This window comes from Cherax quadricarinatus, chromosome 2 (assembly GCF_038502225.1).
Source record: "Cherax quadricarinatus isolate ZL_2023a chromosome 2, ASM3850222v1, whole genome shotgun sequence".
NCBI lineage: Eukaryota > Metazoa > Arthropoda > Malacostraca > Decapoda > Parastacidae > Cherax > Cherax quadricarinatus.
This window is the reverse complement of record NC_091293.1, coordinates 77,453,571-77,473,006: the sequence shown is the minus strand read 5'-3', so window position 1 is coordinate 77,473,006 and position 19,436 is coordinate 77,453,571. Positions and strand designations below refer to the sequence as shown.

Sequence of the window (19,436 nt, the reverse complement as noted above, 5' to 3'; positions counted from 1 at the left end):
CCCGTATGAAGACTTAAAGCCTTAAATCTCCACTCTCTCTCATGTCCTCCAGTGTCGTCAGGCTGATTTCCTTGAACCTTTCTTCATAGGACATTCCCCTTAGTTCTGGCACCAGTTTTGTTGCAAACCTTTGCACTTTCTCTAATTTCTTGATGTGCTTGACCAGGTGTGGGTTCCAAACTGGTGCTGCGTACTCCAATGTGAGCCTGACATACACGGTGTACAGAGTCTTGAAGAATTCCTCACTGAGTTATCTGGGTAATCCCATGATATATTTCCCCAAGCTCATTATTAACCTCAAGATTATTAACCAGTGATTCTTTGTTGGCAATAACCACATCAAGCAGGTTGTTTCCTCTAGCAGGTTCTGTCACAAACTGTTTTAAAAACAAATCCTGAACCGTATCAAGAAAGTCACTAAACTCAACATTTCCTGTCACATTGTTCCAGTCTGTCTAAAGTTAAAATCTCCCATTAACACAACATTTTCATATCTAGATGCCTTAGGAATTTCATCCCGTAGAAGCCTACCACACTCCCTATCAAGGTTTGGGGGCCTATAAGTCACTCAAAATTAATTTTTCACGACTTTCGAGAAACTGTAGCCAAACAGATTCTGTGTCCAATGTTTCTAATCTTGTATCTTGTCTGACACACTAATTTAAATTATCTCTGACATAAATCGCCACTCCACCACCCTTCCTGTTGACCCTATCAGCGTGGAATAGTTTATAACCCTGTATGTTGCATTCAGAAGGCATTTCTCTATCTTTCAAGTTGAACCAGGTCTCCGTTATAGCAATAATATCTACATTACATGCACTTGCAAGTAATCTTAGCTCATCCATCTTATTTCTTACTCTATTTGTATAGTAAACCTTAAGGGAGCTACTCATTCACTGCCCTCTATCTCTCTCTGTTTGTTGGACAATTGCTTTGTCTTTACTAGCAACTCCATTTTGAATATTGTCTTTTAAACATATCCCTGGGGTATTCTGGTAATATCTGCTGTTTTCAACCCTAGTATTGCAGCCTGATTGTTTCCCACAAGCACCCATACCTCTATAATCTATCAGTTTAAAGTCCTAGACAAGTCATCAATGACCCCCTCAATTGAACTGGCTAATGCAACCACTCCATTCCCAGAAAGATGAACCCCATCCCTTGCATACATATCATGTTTGCCATAGAATTTGCCCTAGTTATCAATGAATGGGACTGCAAGTTCCTTGCAGTACCTGTCTAGCCAGCAATTTATACCAATTGCCTTAGACATCCATTCATTACCCATTCCCTTTCTAGGCAAAATGCTACATATGATTGGGATCCCTGCCCTAGACCTGACTACTACTATGGCTGACCCGTACTTATCTAGCAGCTCCTGTCTCCTGCCCTTCCCAATGTCATTTCCACCAGCACTAACACGGCTGGAACAAGTGTAGAAGCCTTCAAGAGGAAACTGGACAAGTATCTTTACCAGGTGCCAGATCAACCAGGCTGTGATGGATATGTGGGGCAGTGGGCTTCTACCAGTAACAGCCTGGTTGACCAGGCAAGCATCAGACATTGAATGTTCCCATTGCCTGACATATTATTATTCAACCTGCTATGTCACCAACACCAGCTCCTGGGAGGCACACCCTCTGTCAGACCTTCCTATCTCTGTTACAAAAAGTATGGTCCATACATCTAACCTGAGAATCTCCTACAATCAGAACATTCTTACCTTGATAAGCAGGGGAGTCAGTGGTGCCTTTAATCTTATTAACCACTGAAGTACACTCATCCTGGAGAACAGAGAATCAATTTCCTACCTTCACATCTTCTCTGTTAACCTTCCTTATCTTCCTTCTTCCTGAATTGTGAACCACTTGCCACTTAAAGTGGCTGCCACTCTCCAAATTACTGGACGTGGTGCTGGACTGCACCTCACTGCTGGTAGCTTTTTCGTCCTCCCCACCTTCAGCCTCCTTGCAGTGACAGATTGCACCTCACTGCTGGTAGCCTCATTCCCTTCAACCACTCCAGCCACCTTTCACTCCCAAACCCACTGAGGTGAAAATTCAGCCTTCTAATTTGCTCCTGGAGAAGCAGGACCACCTCCTCCTCCTACACTCCAACCTCAGATTTTTAAACACTCTAGAAGCAAGCCATGGCTTTGTAACCCTTCACACTAATCCCCAAAGCAGCTCAGGACCCAGTGGTCACGACCACTGACCACTCAGTGGTCAGTGGTCCTTTCCACTAGCTAGCTAGGAGAGTTGTCAAGTGTGCCAGTTGTAAATGACCACCATCATGAAAATCTGTGTAGTCTGCAGAACAGGTAACAAATGGAGTCATGCTTGGATTGCATGCAGTCTCTGTGGTAAATGGTTCCATAGGTTATGCAGGAACTTTAAACCAGCAACCACTATTGATATAAAATCAGGAAAATATTTATGGGTCTGCCCAAGTGAGATACACCTGTGGGAGAAAATTACATCTATATTAAAAGCCAAGAACACCAACAAAATATTCTTCTTTGAAAAAATGACAGTTTTTGTATAACAGCTGGGAAAATGGGTGTGTCAGATGGTGCTGTTTTGGAGGACAGCGCATCAGAGGATGCTGGTGTTGTCCTGGAACACAGTGCACAAAATGGGGATGGTGTTGTCCAGGACAGTGCACCAAATGGAGATAGTGGCCCTGGTGATGAAACAGTTAAAGACAATGTTATATAATTTCCAGAGGTACAAAGTAACAATACTGCTGTAGATGGAACAAGAGAGAATGATGCCTAGGGGAATAGTGTTGCTACATTGTCAGTAAAAACTGGTGGAAGCACTGATGTCTGTACAGGGGCTGTAGGCAGTGGGGAAAAAAAAAAAAAAAAAAAAGGCACCAGTAGGGAACACAGCCACAAAAATTCCTGGCAAACAAAAATTCAATCTGTGCGAATTCTATGCCTTGGGCATGGTATATCTGGAAAAACAGGTGGGACATGCACTTTTAACCATCCCCCAAAATGCCACACCCACATGATAACAGGAGGGTGTAGCTCCTCTTCTTGTAACTTATTTCACCCTGAAATGTGTCACTCATCACTCCATTATCCACTAGGAATTTTTGACCTAAGAAAAGCTTTTGACACAGTAGACCACGACATCCTACTCCACAAACTTGACCATTACGGTATAAGAGGCCATGCGCTTGCTTATTTCAAATCTTACCTTACTAATAGGTATCAGTATGTCACCATTAAAGACACAGCATCAACAACACGGCCACTTGATACTGGAGTTCCGCAGGGAAGTGTCCTTGGTCCCCTGCTCTTCCTCATATACATCAATGATCTTCCAAACGTATCCCAACACCTGAAACCCATTCTCTTTGCTGACAACACGACTTATGTCATCTCTCACCCTAATCTTGCCACCCTCAACACCATTGTTAACGAGGAGCTGATCAAAATATCGACTTGGATGACAGCCAATAAACTTACGCTTAACACTGACAAAACCTACTATATTATGTTTGGTAGCAGAGCAGGAGATGCACAAATTAACATTAAGATCGACAACACTCTAATTACCAGACATAATGAGGGCAAATTCCTAGGCCTATACCTTGACAACAACCTGAATTTCAGCACCCATATCCAACACATAACCAAAAAAGTATCCAAAACGGTTGGGATCCTCTCCAAGATACGATACTACGTGCCGCAAAATGCCTTTCTCACACTATACCACTCATTTATCCATACCTCACCTATGCTATTTGTGCTTGGGGATCAACTGCAGCAACACATCTAAAGCCAATAATAACCCAACAAAAAGCTGCAGTAAGAATAATCACTAAATCCCATCCCTGGCAACACACCCCCCACTCTTCATAGATCTAAACTTACTCCCTGTTCAGTACATCCACACTTACTACTGTGCAATCTACATCTACAGGACCTTAAACTCCAATATCAACCTTGACCTAAAATGCTTTCTTGATAGTTGTGACAGAACCCACAGGCATAACACCAGACACAAACATCTCTACGACATTCCCCGTGTCCGACTAAACCTTTACAAAAATTCAATGTATGCCAAAGGCCCTAAAATCTGGAACACCCTACCTGAGAACTCTAGAACTGCAGACACATTCATCACCTTCAAAACTACCATTAGAAAACATCTTATCTCCCTGATACACCTCATCAACTAACTACACGAATACCACCTGGTGGTTCACACTTACACTCACTCACCCATTTGACCATAAACAGAAATATTAATCTCAATCTTAAAATAATGAATCCTATGATACTCCAATACTGAAACTATGTACTGTGCCAAAACAAAAGCATTCACATTGCTAAACTCACAAACTAGTATTTAGTCACTTAGCCATAATACCAACTTACCTCATAATTTGTAATATTTTAAAATAAAGAATTAAACTAAGTCTGCCCGAAATGCCTAGCCATGCTAGGTGTTCTAGTGGTACACTCTGTAATCATTATTTAACTACATGTAAACCACACAATAACCAAATTCTGAAAATTCAGCATTGTAATCCTTATAGAGAATAAACTTTGAATTGAATTGAATTAACCCTTTGACTGTCATAGGCCCCTTTTCTGAAACTCATTCTATGTCGCAAAATATTCGAAAAAAAAAAAAATGATTTTTTCTTACCAAAATGTAAGGATTATTTTACTGAGTGTTTTAAGCCCAAAATTTTTTTTTGCCACCAGTACTTACCGAGAAATAGAGGCACAAAGTTCGCAGAAAATGAACAGCGTATGGCAACAGTGGTGAATGCCGCCCACCTGATATTCTTTTATTTACTCCAATTCGAAGGTTTCTTGTATTTTCCAATATTTTTCTTTTCTAAGTAACTTGTGTGGCCTGTACTCATCTAATTGTGGTTGCAGGGGTCGAGACTCAGCTCCTGGCCCCACCTCTTCACTGATCGCCACTAGGTCCTCTCTCTCTCTGCTTCCAGAGCTTTGTTATACCTCGTCTTAAAGCTGTGTATGGTTCCTGCCTCCACTACATCCCTTGTTAGGCTATTCCACTTCCTGACGACTCTATGACTGGAGAAATACTTCCTAACATCCCTCTGACCCGTCTGAGTCTTCAGCTTCCAATTGTGACCCCTTGTTTCTGTGTCCCCTCTCTGGAACAACCTGTCTGTCTACCTTATCTATTCCATGCAGTATTTTGTATGTTGTTGTCATGTCTCCCCTGACCTGCCTGTCCTTCAATGTCATCAGTCCGATTTCCCTCAACCTTTGTTCGTAGGACATACTCCTGAGCTCCGGAACTAGCCTTGTTGCAAACCTTTGCACTCTAATTTCTTGATGTGTTTGACCAGGTGTGGGTTCCTAACTGTTGCTGCATACTCCAGTATGGGCCTGATGTACACAGTGTACAGTGTCTTGAACGATTCCTTACTAAGGTATCGGAACGCTATTCTCAGGTTTGCCAGGTACCCGTATGCTGCAGCAGTTATCTGGTTGTGTGCCTCCGGAGACATGCTTGGTGTTATGGTCACCCCAAGATCTTTCTCCTTGAGTGAGGCTTGCAGTCCTTGGCCACCTAGTCTATACTCTGCGGTCTTCTTTGCCCTTCTCCGATCTTCATGACTTTGCATTCGGCAGGGTTGAATTCAAGAAGCCAGTTGCTGGACCATGTGTCCAGCCTGTCCAGGTCTCTTTGAAGTCCTGCCTGGTCCTCATCTGATTTAATTCTCCTCATTAACTTCACAGCATCTGTGAACAGGGACACCTCTGAGTCTATCCCTTCCATCATGTCATTCACATATACCAGAAATAGCACTGGTCATAGGACCGACCCCTGTGGGACCCTGCTCGTCACAGGTGCCCACTGTGATACCTCATCCCGTACCATGACTCGTTGTTGCCTCCGTCAGATATTCTCTGATCCATTGCAGTGCCCTTCCTGTTATACGCACCTGATCCTCTAGTTTCTGCACTAGTCGCTTGTGAAAAACTGTGTCGAAGGCCTTCTTGCAGTCCAAGAAAATGCAATCAACCCACCCCACTCTCTCTTGTGTCACACTTCTGTAACTTTGTCATAGAACTCCAGAAGGTTTGTGACACAGGATTTACCTTCCATGAATCCGTGCTGGTTATCTTTTATGATCTTGTTCCGTTCCAGGTGCTCCACCACTCTCCTCCTGATAATCTTCTCCATGACTTTGCATACTATACAGGTCAGTGACACTGGTCTGTAATTTAGTGCCTCTTTTCTGTCTCCTTTTTGAAAATGGGAACTACATTTGTGGTCTTCCATACCTCAGGTAGTTGCTCAGTTTCAAGGGATGTGTTGAAGATTGTGATTAATGGCACACACAGTATAACTGCTCCCTTCCTGAGGACCCACGGGGAGATGTTGTCTGTTCCCATTGCCTTTGAGGTATCAAGGTTGCTTAGCAGCTTCTTCTCCTCAGTTGTGTGCATATCGTCCAGCACCTGTTGGTCTATTCCCTGTTGGTGTCCCCCTCTGTCCTATCTTCCCAGAGTCCTTCCTGTCTCCACTGTGAATACTTCCTTAAATCTCCTGTTGAGCTCCTCGCATACCTCTTGATCGTTTCTTGTGAGTTCCCCACCTTCTTTCCTCAGCCTGATCACCTGGTCTTTGACTGTCGTCTTTCTCCTAATGTGGCTAAACAGCAGTTTCGGGTCAGACTTGGCTTTCGATGCTGTCATTTTTGTACTGTCGCTCGGCCTCCCTCCTTATCTGTGCATATTCGTTTCTGGCTCTTCGACTGATCTCCTTCTTTCCTGGGTCCTTTGCCTTCTATACCTCTTCCATTCTCTAATGCACTTAGTTTTTTCCTGTGAGACCAAAGTAAGGTGCATTGTTCAAATATACACTCATTGTTTACAACACAATAACGGAACAAACATTATCACTATTAGATTGTGTATAAAACTTGTTTACACAAACAATACAAAACATTGTTTATTACTATTGCTCCATAATATATATACATATGTACAGTCACTGAACACTTTCCTAGAACTGCTGCAGCTTGTGGAACTCTTTGAAACATGGGTATATGCAGAGTGGTACTTGACACTCCTCACACATAAAATGAGTGTCTCTGTGTGTTTGTGGGCTTTTTGTGGTATGTCCACATACAAAACACCTCTTCTGAGCACTTTTCTTGAAAGCAGTAGGAGGCAGTTGTATGGGGTAGTGATTACCAGACCTCAAACAAGATGGCATGTGTTGGTAATTTTGTGGGCGCTGGTCTGTGGGCATTGCTCCTTGGTACTGGACGATTATTTGTCTGATTACTGACAAACGAAATTCACCGTATTTTGGTTTGTTGTTGGTCCTCAACTTGTATATAAGCATTTAGCATGGAAATATCAAGAAGATGGAAAAAAAGTTTTATATACCACTTATAACTCTTGCATACACAATCAGCAAACCCAATCTGCATGTCACATTTGTCCACTAAGCACATATTGAGGTTGTAGTCCATGACAGCTACAGGTTTTAGAATGGGTTCATTGGTCTTTCTATTGTGCCTGCCAGTTTGTGCCATTTCGTTTCGGTGAACTGATGTCAAGAAGGTGACATCACGCTTGTCATGCCACCGAAATGCCATGATGTCATTAGCAGCAAAGGCCTGCACCTCACCTCTGCGAGTGCCAGCGTTGAACCTTGGCATATGCTCACAATTACCACGCACTGTGCCACACACGCATGTCATGTTCACTCGCAAGAAATCACTGAGTATGGGGGTTGTGTACTAGTTATCAGTATATAATATATGCCCCTTACCAAGATATGGTTCCATCATTGTTCGAACCACATCACCAGATACCCAATAACTTCCTGGTATCTCTCAATGTATTACTGCCAGTGTACACAATGATATCCAAAATGAGACCACTTTTGCAATCACACAGTACAAATAACTTTGTACCAAAGCGTTTCCTCTTGTTTGGTATGTACTGGCTGAATGAGAATCTTCCTTTGAATAAAATCAAAGACTCGTGAATAACAAGCTTCCTGAAGGGATAAAAATACAGGCAACACTTTTGTTTCAGGTACATAAACACATTTCTGTCGCTTCTGTCAGGCCTTGTTTTTTCTGAAAAGTGTAACATACGTAACAGTATCAAAAAACGATTTACTCCTATGTCACTAAAACCTGGGGTTGAAATCAGGCATTCTGTTGACCAGTATGTGGTGACAGTGTGCTTATACACATGTGGCATAAGCATTATTGTGGCAAAGAACAGGTACATCTCTGCTACAGTTGTGTCTTTCCACTGGTGTAGCCGTGATCTTGGTGAAAGAACTGTATTTGCCATGGTGTACTCATAGTATGTGTTGGTTTCCCTGACAATAATGTCCATCAGGGGTTCATTGAAGAAAAACTGAAAGAATTCCAGTTCAGTAGCATTGTTCCCAAGTGTACACGATGGCCGTATTCCACTTTGTGTTTCATCAAAGTCATGGGGACTGGGAACAAACTTGTCACCTTGCTGTCAATCCCAGATGCAGTCTGCTGGTGAGTTCTGGATATTGAAACATGGTTGTGGTTGTGGTTATTGTGGGAGTGTGGGGTTGAGTGAGGCTGGTTGTAGTTGTGCAGAGTCAGCAGCGTCGGTAGTAGTGTGGCCCGCTGCTGGTGCCACGTAACTCATGCCACAATCACTATCACCACCACCACCTGCTTCCTCACTCACATCATTCATACCCATCGTAACAATATCGTCATCTTCACTATCAGGTCGTGGTGTAGGGCCATGGGATGTGCTCTGAGATTTACTCCTTCCCCTTGGAACAGCATATGACACACTACCAGACCGCATGCCACATCGTATATACTGCCGCTTCACTGGGGAATATTCACCCTTACTGTCACAACTAGAACTGCTTTCAATAGCTTTGAAATCACTATCACTATCACTTTCACTGCTCACATCTGAGTCTTGTACACGGGCAAATAGTTTCCTCTTTCGTCCTGGTACAGGTGAACATGAACTAGCCGGCCCAGCACCAGAGGTGGAAGGTCGTGGGTCATCTGGGTTTTTCATCACTAATAACGTTATCTTGGGCACTGTTTTCGGTCACACCTGCTTGAAAACCATGGAATTCACTTTCACTGACACTTCCATCGCTGTTCGAGCTAATACAGTGGACCCCCGGTTAACGATATTTTTTCATTCCAGAAGTATGTTCAGGTGCCAGTACTGACCGAATTTGTTCCCATAAGGAATATTGTGAAGTAGATTAGTCCATTTCAGACCTCCAAATATACACGTACAAAGGCACTTACATAATTGGTCGCATTGGGAGGTGATCGTTAAGCGGGGGTCCACTGTACTTGGGAACAAAAGACCTCAAATCCACCGAGGAGTGAGGTACTTCTTACCGCAAGGCATGGTGAAAATGGACTACCAAGATGGCGTTCCCACAATGCACCACTGAGTCCCAGATTTTTTTCACAGGGTGCACACCCACCATTCAGACCCATTCTTTCTCATGTAGGCCTACCAGCTTTCTCCCGCTTGATTTGAAGCCGCTAGAATTTACGCGTATAAATACGTCCGAAACAGTGGTGCATAAGACGTGTATATATATATATATATCTCTTTCTTTCTTTCAACACACCGGCCGTATCCCACCGAGGCGGGGTGGCCCAAAAGGAAAAACGAAAGTTTCTCCTTTTACATTTAGTAATATATACAGGAGAAGAGGTTACTAGCCCCTTGCCCCCGGCATTTTAGTTGCCTCTTACAACACGCATGGCTTACGGAGGAAGAATTCTGTTCCACTTCCCCATGGAGAATATATATATATATATATATATATACACGTCTTTTAGTGCCAGGCAGGAAACAAGACTGGCAACAAATCCTACACCAACTGAAAACACTTCTGGAGTAGAGGGGCAGTCCTTGGCCTCCACTCCAGAACAACAGATAATGCCAGCAAACAAATTCCCCCTAATTTCCATCAATATAACGACATTTATCTTTGCAAACATACAGGGGCTAAAGCCATCAACAAACAACAAAATACCTTACATCAAGGGACTGCTCACGAAATCAAATGCAATGCTTGCAGTTTTCGCAAGCCCGCATAAAGGATCATTTTGACAATGAAATATAGATTCCAGGTTATAACCTATTCAGGTGTGACAGACTAAACAGGCAACAATGGGGGTGAGGAGGGGGGGCATTTGCTCATTTGCTCAGAACTACTAAACACCTCAAGTGACGTAGTTGAAGTTTTGGCAGTAAAGATTGAAAATCAAAACCTTGTCTTTTTGATTGTATATAAGCCTCTGAATGCAACTTCCCAGCAATTCCAGAACAGCTTTTGAAAATTGACCACTTTCTGAAAAATCTCCCAACTCCTTCCCCAAACATCTTGCTGTTGGGGGATTTCATCTTGAGATACCTAAAATGGAGGAGTGTAACAAATAATGTTCAGAAGAAATCATCTCAAGAGGCTGCTCAGATGATAATTTGCTCTATTAAAAAAAAAAAATTAGAGTGCTAGAGTTAACTATTTTTTCCCATATATTCTTCTGTTCATTTTAGATGATTTTTTTGATTGATGTCATTTTAAAAAAATGACAGTTGACTGTATATTATAGAATGGGTTTCTCTTCTATAATAGGTGAAGTCACACTGCAATTAATGATGATAATGATCTCTTAACTTTCAGTCTTAGACTTCAACAAATTTGCTGTAATGTAATTAAATCATAGGTTGGTCCTAATGTTGACTCTGCTTGTCCCCTTCTGTTTACTTTCTTCATTTTTATTAGGATGAGACACACATTTAAAAATGAGTTAAAATGTTTTATAGGACTAAAAAGCAAATTACATTTTTATACTAGGATTTGCAAAAGTTAGGATGTTTTAAAGTAAACAAAAGTATTGAAAATGGTTTACTAATTGTATAGTTAGTTAAACTCAAATGATTAAATATACGTATTACTGTATTTTCAATCATATAAGATGTTAGCACATAAGATGAGCCTAGAGTCAAATTGCTGTTTTAAGATAACTAGTGCCTATCAATTGAAGAGTAGGGCTATACACTGAAGCAATGTTCATTGATCATGAAAATATAGAGAATAGAATATTTTCTTACAAAAAAGTGAGAAAAACTCTTTTTTGAACAATTTATCTTTCACTGTGGCAGCAATGTTAAGGAATAAATCCAAATCTTTCAGTGGGCTGCAGAAAACAATATGAAGTTCAACGATGAGAAATTTCAATTACTCAGATATGGTAAACACGAGGAAATTAAATCTTCATCAGAGTACAAAACAAATTCTGGCCACAAAATAGAGCGAAACACCAACGTCAAAGACCTGGGAGTGATCATGTCGGAGGATCTCACCTTCAAGGACCATAACATTGTATCAATCACATCTGCTAGAAAAATGACAGAATGGATAATGAGAACCTTCAAAACTAGGGATGCCAAGCCCATGATGACACTCTTCAGGTCACTTGTTCTATCTAGGCTGGAATATTGCTGCACACTAACAGCACCTTTCAAGGCAGGTGAAATTGCTGACCTAGAAAATGTACAGAGAACCTTCACGGCGCGCATAACGGAGATAAAACACCTCAATTACTGGGAGCGCTTGAGGTTCCTGAACCTGTATTCCCTGGAACGCAGGCGGGAGAGATACATGATTATATACACCTGGAAAATCCTAGAGGGACTAGTACCGAACTTGCACACGAAAATCACTCACTACGAAAGCAAAAGACTTGGCAGACGATGCAACATCCCCCCAATGAAAAGCAGGGGTGTCACTAGCACGTTAAGAGACCATACAATAAGTGTCAGGGGCCCGAGACTGTTCAACTGCCTCCCAGCATACATAAGGGGGATTACCAACAGACCCCTGGCAGTCTTCAAGCTGGCACTGGACAAGCACCTAAAGTCGGTTCCTGATCAGCCGGGCTGTGGCTCGTACGTTGGTTTGCGTGCAGCCAGCAGTAACAGCCTGGTTGATCAGGCTCTGATTCACCAGGAGGCCTGGTCACAGACCGGGCCGCGGGGGCGTTGACCCCCGGAACTCTCTCCAGGTAAACTCCAGGTAATAAGATTGTGACATAAGCAAATAACTAATGAATGGAGAGAACCAGTAGCTGGGAGCTCTTGTCGTACCACCATAAATATTATTTTCTTTACAAGTCTCAGAATTTCACAAACTCCATCTTAATATGCAATACATATTCATACACATGAGGGAATGTATGAAAGTATAGTAGTACCAACACTCTTAAATGGGTGTGATGCTTGGGTTGTAAATGCTGCAGCGAGGAGGTGGTTGGAGGCAGTGGAGATGTCCTGTCTAAGGGCAATGTGTGGTGTAAATATTATGCACAAAATTCAGAGTGTGGAAATTAGGAGGTGTGGAGTTAATAAAAGTATTAGTCAGAGGGCTGAAGAGGGGTTGTTGAGGTGGTTTGGTCATTTAGAGAGAATGGATCAAAGTAGAATGACATGGAGAGCGTATAAATCTGTAGGGGAAGGAAGATGGGGTAGGGGTCATCCTCGAAAAGGTTGGAGGGAGGGGGTAAAGGAGGTTTTGTGGGCGAGGGGCTTGGACTTCCAGCAAGCGTGCGTGAGTGTTAGATAGGAGTGAATGGAGACGAATGGTATTTGGGACCTGACGATCTGTTGGAGTGTGAGCAGGGTAATATTTAGTGAAGGGATTCAGGGAAACCGGTTATTTTTATATAGCCGGACTTGAGTCCTGGAAATGGGAAGTACAATGCCTGCACTCTAAAGGAAGAGTTCGGGATATTAGCAGTTGGGAGGGATATGTTGTGTATCTTTATAGGTATATGCTTCTAAGCTGTTGTGTTCTGAGCACTTCTGCAAAAACAGTGATTATGTGTGAGGTGAAAGTGTTGAATGATGATGAAAGTATTTTCTTTTTGGGGATTTTCTTTCTTTTTTGGGTCACCCTGCCTTGGTGGGAGACGGCCGACTTGTTAAAAAAAAAAAAAATCATACACCTTTTTATTGACTTCCAATTCTAGAAAAAAAAAGACACAGGCTCACACTCCCTAATGTTTGAATGCTCAGTGTTGCTAGATAAAAAATTAATTACTGTTACCTTAAATTTTGGCAGTCATTTTGGGTTCTTTGGTTACTTGAAAAAGACATTAGGGAAAATAAAAATAAGCAAAAACAAATACTGTGAAACAATGAATTAACACAGACAAGACAGAGGGACTCATCAATTATCTAGAGTTAAAGGACAAGTTAGGCTAGAAGCTAGATACCCCTACTTATTTTTTCACTAAATGCCAAGATAAACAGCATTTTACTTTATGCAAATAACTGTACATGCTGGCTATACACAACAGTTGCTATCCCATTTGAAGACAAATATGGGAGGGAAGGTAGCTTAACAAATTGTACTACCTGGCTCAAGAGAAATATCTGGCAACACACTACCATGATAGCTTTGTTACTGAAAACATTAGCAGCACCTGTTACTGCTATTGCCACTGACAATATTTATGCATATATGTCGACAAAGCGATCACTATAAATAAAAGTATATACTGTACTGACTACATACAGAAAATGTCTTTAAAACTGTTATTTTCATTTTTTAAAATCTGCTCTTCCAAGACACATCAAAAACTTTACAAGTACAGCCTCTCCTCACTAAATGATGAGGTTCTGTTCCTAAGAGTAAGTCGGTAAGCGAATTGATCATTAAGCGAGGAGCACACTATACTGGTAGTGGGTTTGAGTCAACCATCTTTAGATATTTTTTTAATGTCACCTTTGCACTATTTATAACATTTCTGGTACCCTTGATATACCTTTACCTTTGAAGAGTTTCAAGAGTTTTTCTACTCTCTGAGCCTGGCCATGGGCCAGGCTCGTCTGATGCTTGCCTGGTCAACCAAGCTGTTGCTGCTGGAGGCCCACTACCCCATATATCCATCACAGCCTGGTTGATCTGGCACCGGGTAAAGATACTTGTCCAGTTTCCTCTTGAAGGCTTCTTCACTTGTTCCAGCTGTGTTTCTGATATCTTTTGGAAAGATGTTGAATGTTTAAACAGTAGTTTACTGTATACTGTAATAAACAGAATAGAGGAAAGGAGTTCTTATATACAATATTTAGGTTTGCACACTGGTTGGACAGCTGGTCGTAAGTCAGAGTGGTTGGTAAACGAGGAAGTCGTTAAGTGAGAAGAGGCTGCATTATACTTGGCAATATATTTTTACTTCAACCACATTAGAGAGTGAGAATTTTTAGACCACACTTCAAATCATCTTATATGAGAGTAAATACAGTACTTAAACAGAATCTTCAGAGATATAACTGGCATGGCAATACTGACAAGTTATAAGTGAAAGACAAACATGCACTGATCAACATATTTAATGTTACTAAGAAAGCACTGCAACACAAGTGGCAAAACATTACATTAGTAAATATCTTGATGAATGTATGTGTCTTTTACTTACAGCATGTATACAGTAACACAGTTTCATACTTCAGATAAGGGATTCTGTTTACTTGCATACCAGAGCAAAAAGGCATTGTATAATAAAGTACAAACAGTACCTCGATATCACTGTTTGTTTACGAGCAATTGTATTCTTTTAAAATAGTAATTTATTCCATATTTTCCTTCACTGTTTAAGCATACAGTCAAAACCTTCAGAGTGCTGTTACAGCCGCCTCTTGCGTCGTCCATCTGCGTCTTCATCACCTGCTGAGAAAATATACAAATAAAGAATTATTAACTATTAAAACAAATTTGGCTATTAAAACCAATACGATCAATAACCGCTACTTACCACATAAGTTATCCCATTATATATTACGAACTACCACATTAATTAATATAACGACCGGAATATACTCTGTAGTTTTATTGTACTTAATCATTAAACAGCTTGACCAAAAACAAATGAAAAACAATATACAAAAACTTACTGGTCACACTTTAATGTTATTTTATTTAACAAACATTAAAAAAACTATAAATACACATTAGAATAGCTCTGAAATGAGATGGTAGTCAGCTTTTTAGTAAAAAAAAAAAAAAGTTACATATAAAAACATTAATTCTTCCTCTCTCTCTCACATAGATCCATAGATCTACATGACTGAGGCTTGTGGCGCTGTTGTAGATTGACGAATAATTCAGAGCTCCCTCAAATTTGTTGAGAGTGGTAAACCTGGGCCTCAAAAGACAGAATGGGTCTGTGCAGTGGGTGTGTACAATACTGTATAAAAAAAAAAACTTGCTCTATGCAGTGGATAATTGGAAATGGCTAACTCCAGCATATGTTTGAGTAAAAATATTGACTTTGGAGCACTTTCTAAGTTGATCTTCATGGTTTTATTGGCTTTTTCTTGGCGCCAACTGATAGACCAAAAAGTCTCATTAGCAAAATGAAGGTGATTTTCATCAGTTTCAGACAGGAAATGGCTTGAAAAAAGCCTCGGAAGTGGCAGAAATAGTATTTCTTTTTCTAAGAAAGAGATAGGGTTACCCTATATTTCCCCAATCTGGTCTTTTTTCTGGGCATTTACTAAGTCACCTTCAATTACTGTTATGTTCATTAACCTTTTCAGGGTCCTGACCTCCAATCTGAAAATTCCTCACAGAGTCCAAGAACTAAAAAAAAAAAAAATCTTATTTTTTCTTATGAAATGGTTGAGAATTTTTTCTGAAGGTAATAAAACAAAAAGTACAAAATCTGATCAAAAATTTATGAAATTACGCTGTTGTAAATTTCTGATGTGTCAGTGATATTTACGTATTGCGATTTTGCCTACTTTGAGTCCTATTTTTGGTCAATTACATTGTGCCATTAGACAAAATTCTTAGCTATTTTGCAAGTATGTGTTCCATTTTACCTATTGAGCACAAGAAATCGCCCAATCAGTTATTTCAACCACCCAATAAAGTAATAAAAAAATGGTAATTTGGCCAGTTTCACACAAAGTTCAAAATATTCCAATTCAAAACAGGGTCCAAAATAAGCAATGCAGGCATTCCTGGCACTAAAATAACATTTCCTTTGTTTATTAGTTACATTTCCAGGCTTTACAGATGAATTCTACTTTGATTTTTTATTTACAAAAAGAATTTTTATTCACACCAAAAAATAAAAGATTTACTGTTATGCAATATTGTAATAACTGTATAAATAATATCATTGCATTTGTGAACTCACATTAGACCCACCAGCTGATGTGTATTGGACGTGTGATGTGATTTGCTTACTCTTGCACATCGGCAAAAATCGAACATTTCCGCTACTTTGAGCTCAATTACAAGCTATTTTCAGTAATAAAACCAGTCAAAATCATCTCAATTTCTGAAACATATCTTCCATTCTATCAAACAAGTCCAGCAAACTGCGAATACAACCATAAAAACCATATGAAAATACACCACAAAAGTCGCAGTTTTAATCCAAAAACAGTCGCAGTTTTTTTTCTCATTATGTACTGCATTCGGCAGGATTTGTTTTATATGGTGAACACTTACCACATAGATGCATTCTCTCATATGTAGGCCCAAATTTACCACTCACAGCTTATATGAGTGAGCTGAGCTCATGACCTAGTACTATGGCTTGGACCCTGGCTTCAAAGCCATAGAACTACAGGATGGACCCTCAAAGGGTTAACCAAGAAATGGGGGGATAGAAGTAGATTATTTTTGTGATGATGGATTCAAACTGGAGGGGCCAGAGTTATATAGAAGTCCTGGAAACATGATTAATGAGCAGAGGAAAAATTGCTTTAATGGCTGGAAGCTCACAATGTTGTTTTGGACTCTGTTTTAAACCCTTAAACTTTCTCCGATTTACTAGTATGCGCAATTTTTCTAGACCTCAAAGTTTGCTGAATGCTGCCATTTTAGGCCTTGGCTGTGATGTGTCACTAGCTACCTTGTGCCTCCTATAAAAAAAAAAAAAAAAAAAAAAAAAAAAAGTTGAGTGGGTATGTGAGACATTGTGAGGTATATCACCCAGGAAACATAGGCATACCACAGCTGGTCAACAATCCAACCTTTCTCGCAGTGAAATCTGGGCAATTATGTTTAATTCTAATAACACTGACATTGAGGACAATGATGATAATGGAGCATCATTTTCTGGTTTTGAAAGAGACAGCAATGGTATGACCAGGAATGAAGGAGCTGCTAGTTCAACCCAAGATATAGCAGTGACATCCATCTCCAATCTTGCCCCACAAAGTGGATGCCAATGGCTTTTTACTCATGATTTGGATAGTGACTGGAGTGATTTGGGCAATGACAGTGGAGAGGAATATACTATGTATAAGGAGGAGAATGCTGATTCCAGTCATAGTGACACAGTATATTCTCTTATAAAACAAACAAGAGTGCAGCATTGCACTAGGTCTGGCTCTCACTCCTGTGTTGTTTCATTGATATCAGAAAATGACATGCAGCACCAATAACAACTGTGACAACAGCCATGAAAGCACTAACAGTGGTGATAAAAGCACGAGCCATTCCAACAAAAAAGCCAGTGATGACACCGCCAGCTATAACACCAGCCATGACAATACCAGTGGCAACATGAGCCATGACAACACTAGTGGCAACATGGGCCATGACAACACCAGTGGCAACATGGGCCATGACAACACCAGTGGCAACATGGGCAATGACAACACCAGTGGCAACACAAGCCATGACAAAACCAGTGGCAACACAAGCCATGACAAAACCAGTGGCAACACAAGCCATGACAACATCACAAGCCATGACACCAACAGCAAATATTGTATACCCACAGACCAACAGAACTTGACTACTTCGTTATTCTTTGATGACACATTGATGAAAAGTACTGTTATTCAAATAAATAACTATTACAAGTTCACGGTGGCCAAATATTATGCTTCACCGAAATCAAGGCTTCAACCATGGCAGGACACAATTGTTGCAGGTATGTATCTGTTTTCTGGAACACTAATGCAGATGCTACACATCCATAAGAATAATATATCACAGTATTGAAGGACAGATACTTATAACAACACTAGCTTTCAGCAAAACCAAGCCCATTGATTGCTTTCTGTTGTTACCGAGTATGTTACATTTCTCCAATAAAGGCAATTCCCAAAGAGATGATTTGCTCTATAAAATATGGGAAGTGATTATGTATCTGAAACATAAATTCAGCGAGTACTTTTATCCATTCAAGAATGTTTTCATAAATGAGTCTTTGATTTTATTCAAAGGAAGACTTTCTTTCAAGCAATATATACCAAGCAAATGACGTCAGTCTGCTTTCAAACTATCTGTGATATGTGATTATGAAACTGGAATAGTGATAGACATTATTGTTTATACAGCAAGCCATTGAAAATACATGTGGCATGTTAGGACTCTGGTGCAGTTTGAAGAATATGATGGAACCATATATAGGTAAAAGGCCCTACTCTTTGTGATTTCAGCAAGGTGAACAATACAGACATATGTGGGAGAGTGAGAGGAAACAGAAAACATATGCTATCATTCACAAGAATCCTGGATAGTAATGAATTACAGGTGTTTCATACTAATGACATGATGGTATTTCAATGGTATGACAAAAGAGATGTAACAATGTTGTTGATTATACATAGGCATCAGATGAAGGAAACTAGAAGGGTTGACTCACAAACAGATGAACCTGCAGTCATTGATTACAATACCAACATGTGCTTGGTAGATAAATGTGACATGCAAATTGGCTCTGTGGAATGTGTCAGGAGCTCCAAGTGGTACACGAAATGATTTTTTCCATCTACTGGATGTTGCAGTGCTAAATGCACATAATATGTTCCTGGTGAAAACAGGATGCAAACCCAAACTGACAGATTTCCATCTATGTATCGTAAGACAGATAATAAAATACCAGGTGAAAGCTCAGCCAACTTGTCACCACCATGACAGTGTAACTGACCCATTTCTGCTGAAGCCTGATTCACAATTCCGATACTATTCCTGCTACAGACAAGAAGAAAAATGAACAGGAACGATGTTATTAAGTCAGAACACAACCAAAAAGCCATGCCAGCGAACAGATACATGATATATCTGTAAGTTGTGTGGTATTCCATTGTGCCTCAAGCCATGTGTTGAGGAATATCATGCATTTGAAACACCTCTATTATGGCAATAAATATACACAGTGTTGCATGACAGAAATAATCAATAGATATAAGATAAACTATGTTTTATTGTGAAGATATATTTACAGTATTACTGGTGCTTAATTCAGGATATTTTCATTGTAACATGTAGTAATTAGTGTTAACCAGTGAATACAAAAAATGAAAACAACTGTATGTATTTGGCTTAGAGTGAGTGAGGGTCTGTCAAAAAATTTTGCAGTTAAATTAAAACTGAGAAAGACTAGGA

At 40.3% G+C, this 19,436-nt stretch overlaps 1 protein-coding gene across 8 annotated transcripts in view; it reads right to left on the bottom strand.

The window, feature by feature from the left end:
• Positions 1 to 10,912: 10,912 nt before the first annotated feature.
• LOC128698885 (nucleoporin p58/p45) overlaps positions 10,913 to 19,436 on the bottom strand; it is a 154,516-nt gene continuing 145,992 nt past the window's right edge. For 6 of the 8 annotated variants that reach the window (XR_011392474.1, XM_070089052.1, XM_070089054.1 and 3 more), the window contains one exon: positions 10,913 to 14,750. Coding sequence is in view for 6 of the 8 variants with exons in the window: in XM_070089052.1 (XP_069945153.1) it covers positions 14,707 to 14,750 (44 nt within the window). In the remaining 2 variants the exon portion in view is untranslated. The remainder of the gene's footprint in view (positions 14,751 to 19,436) is intronic. The other 2 variants (XR_011392477.1, XM_070089020.1) reach the window with 1 other exon arrangement.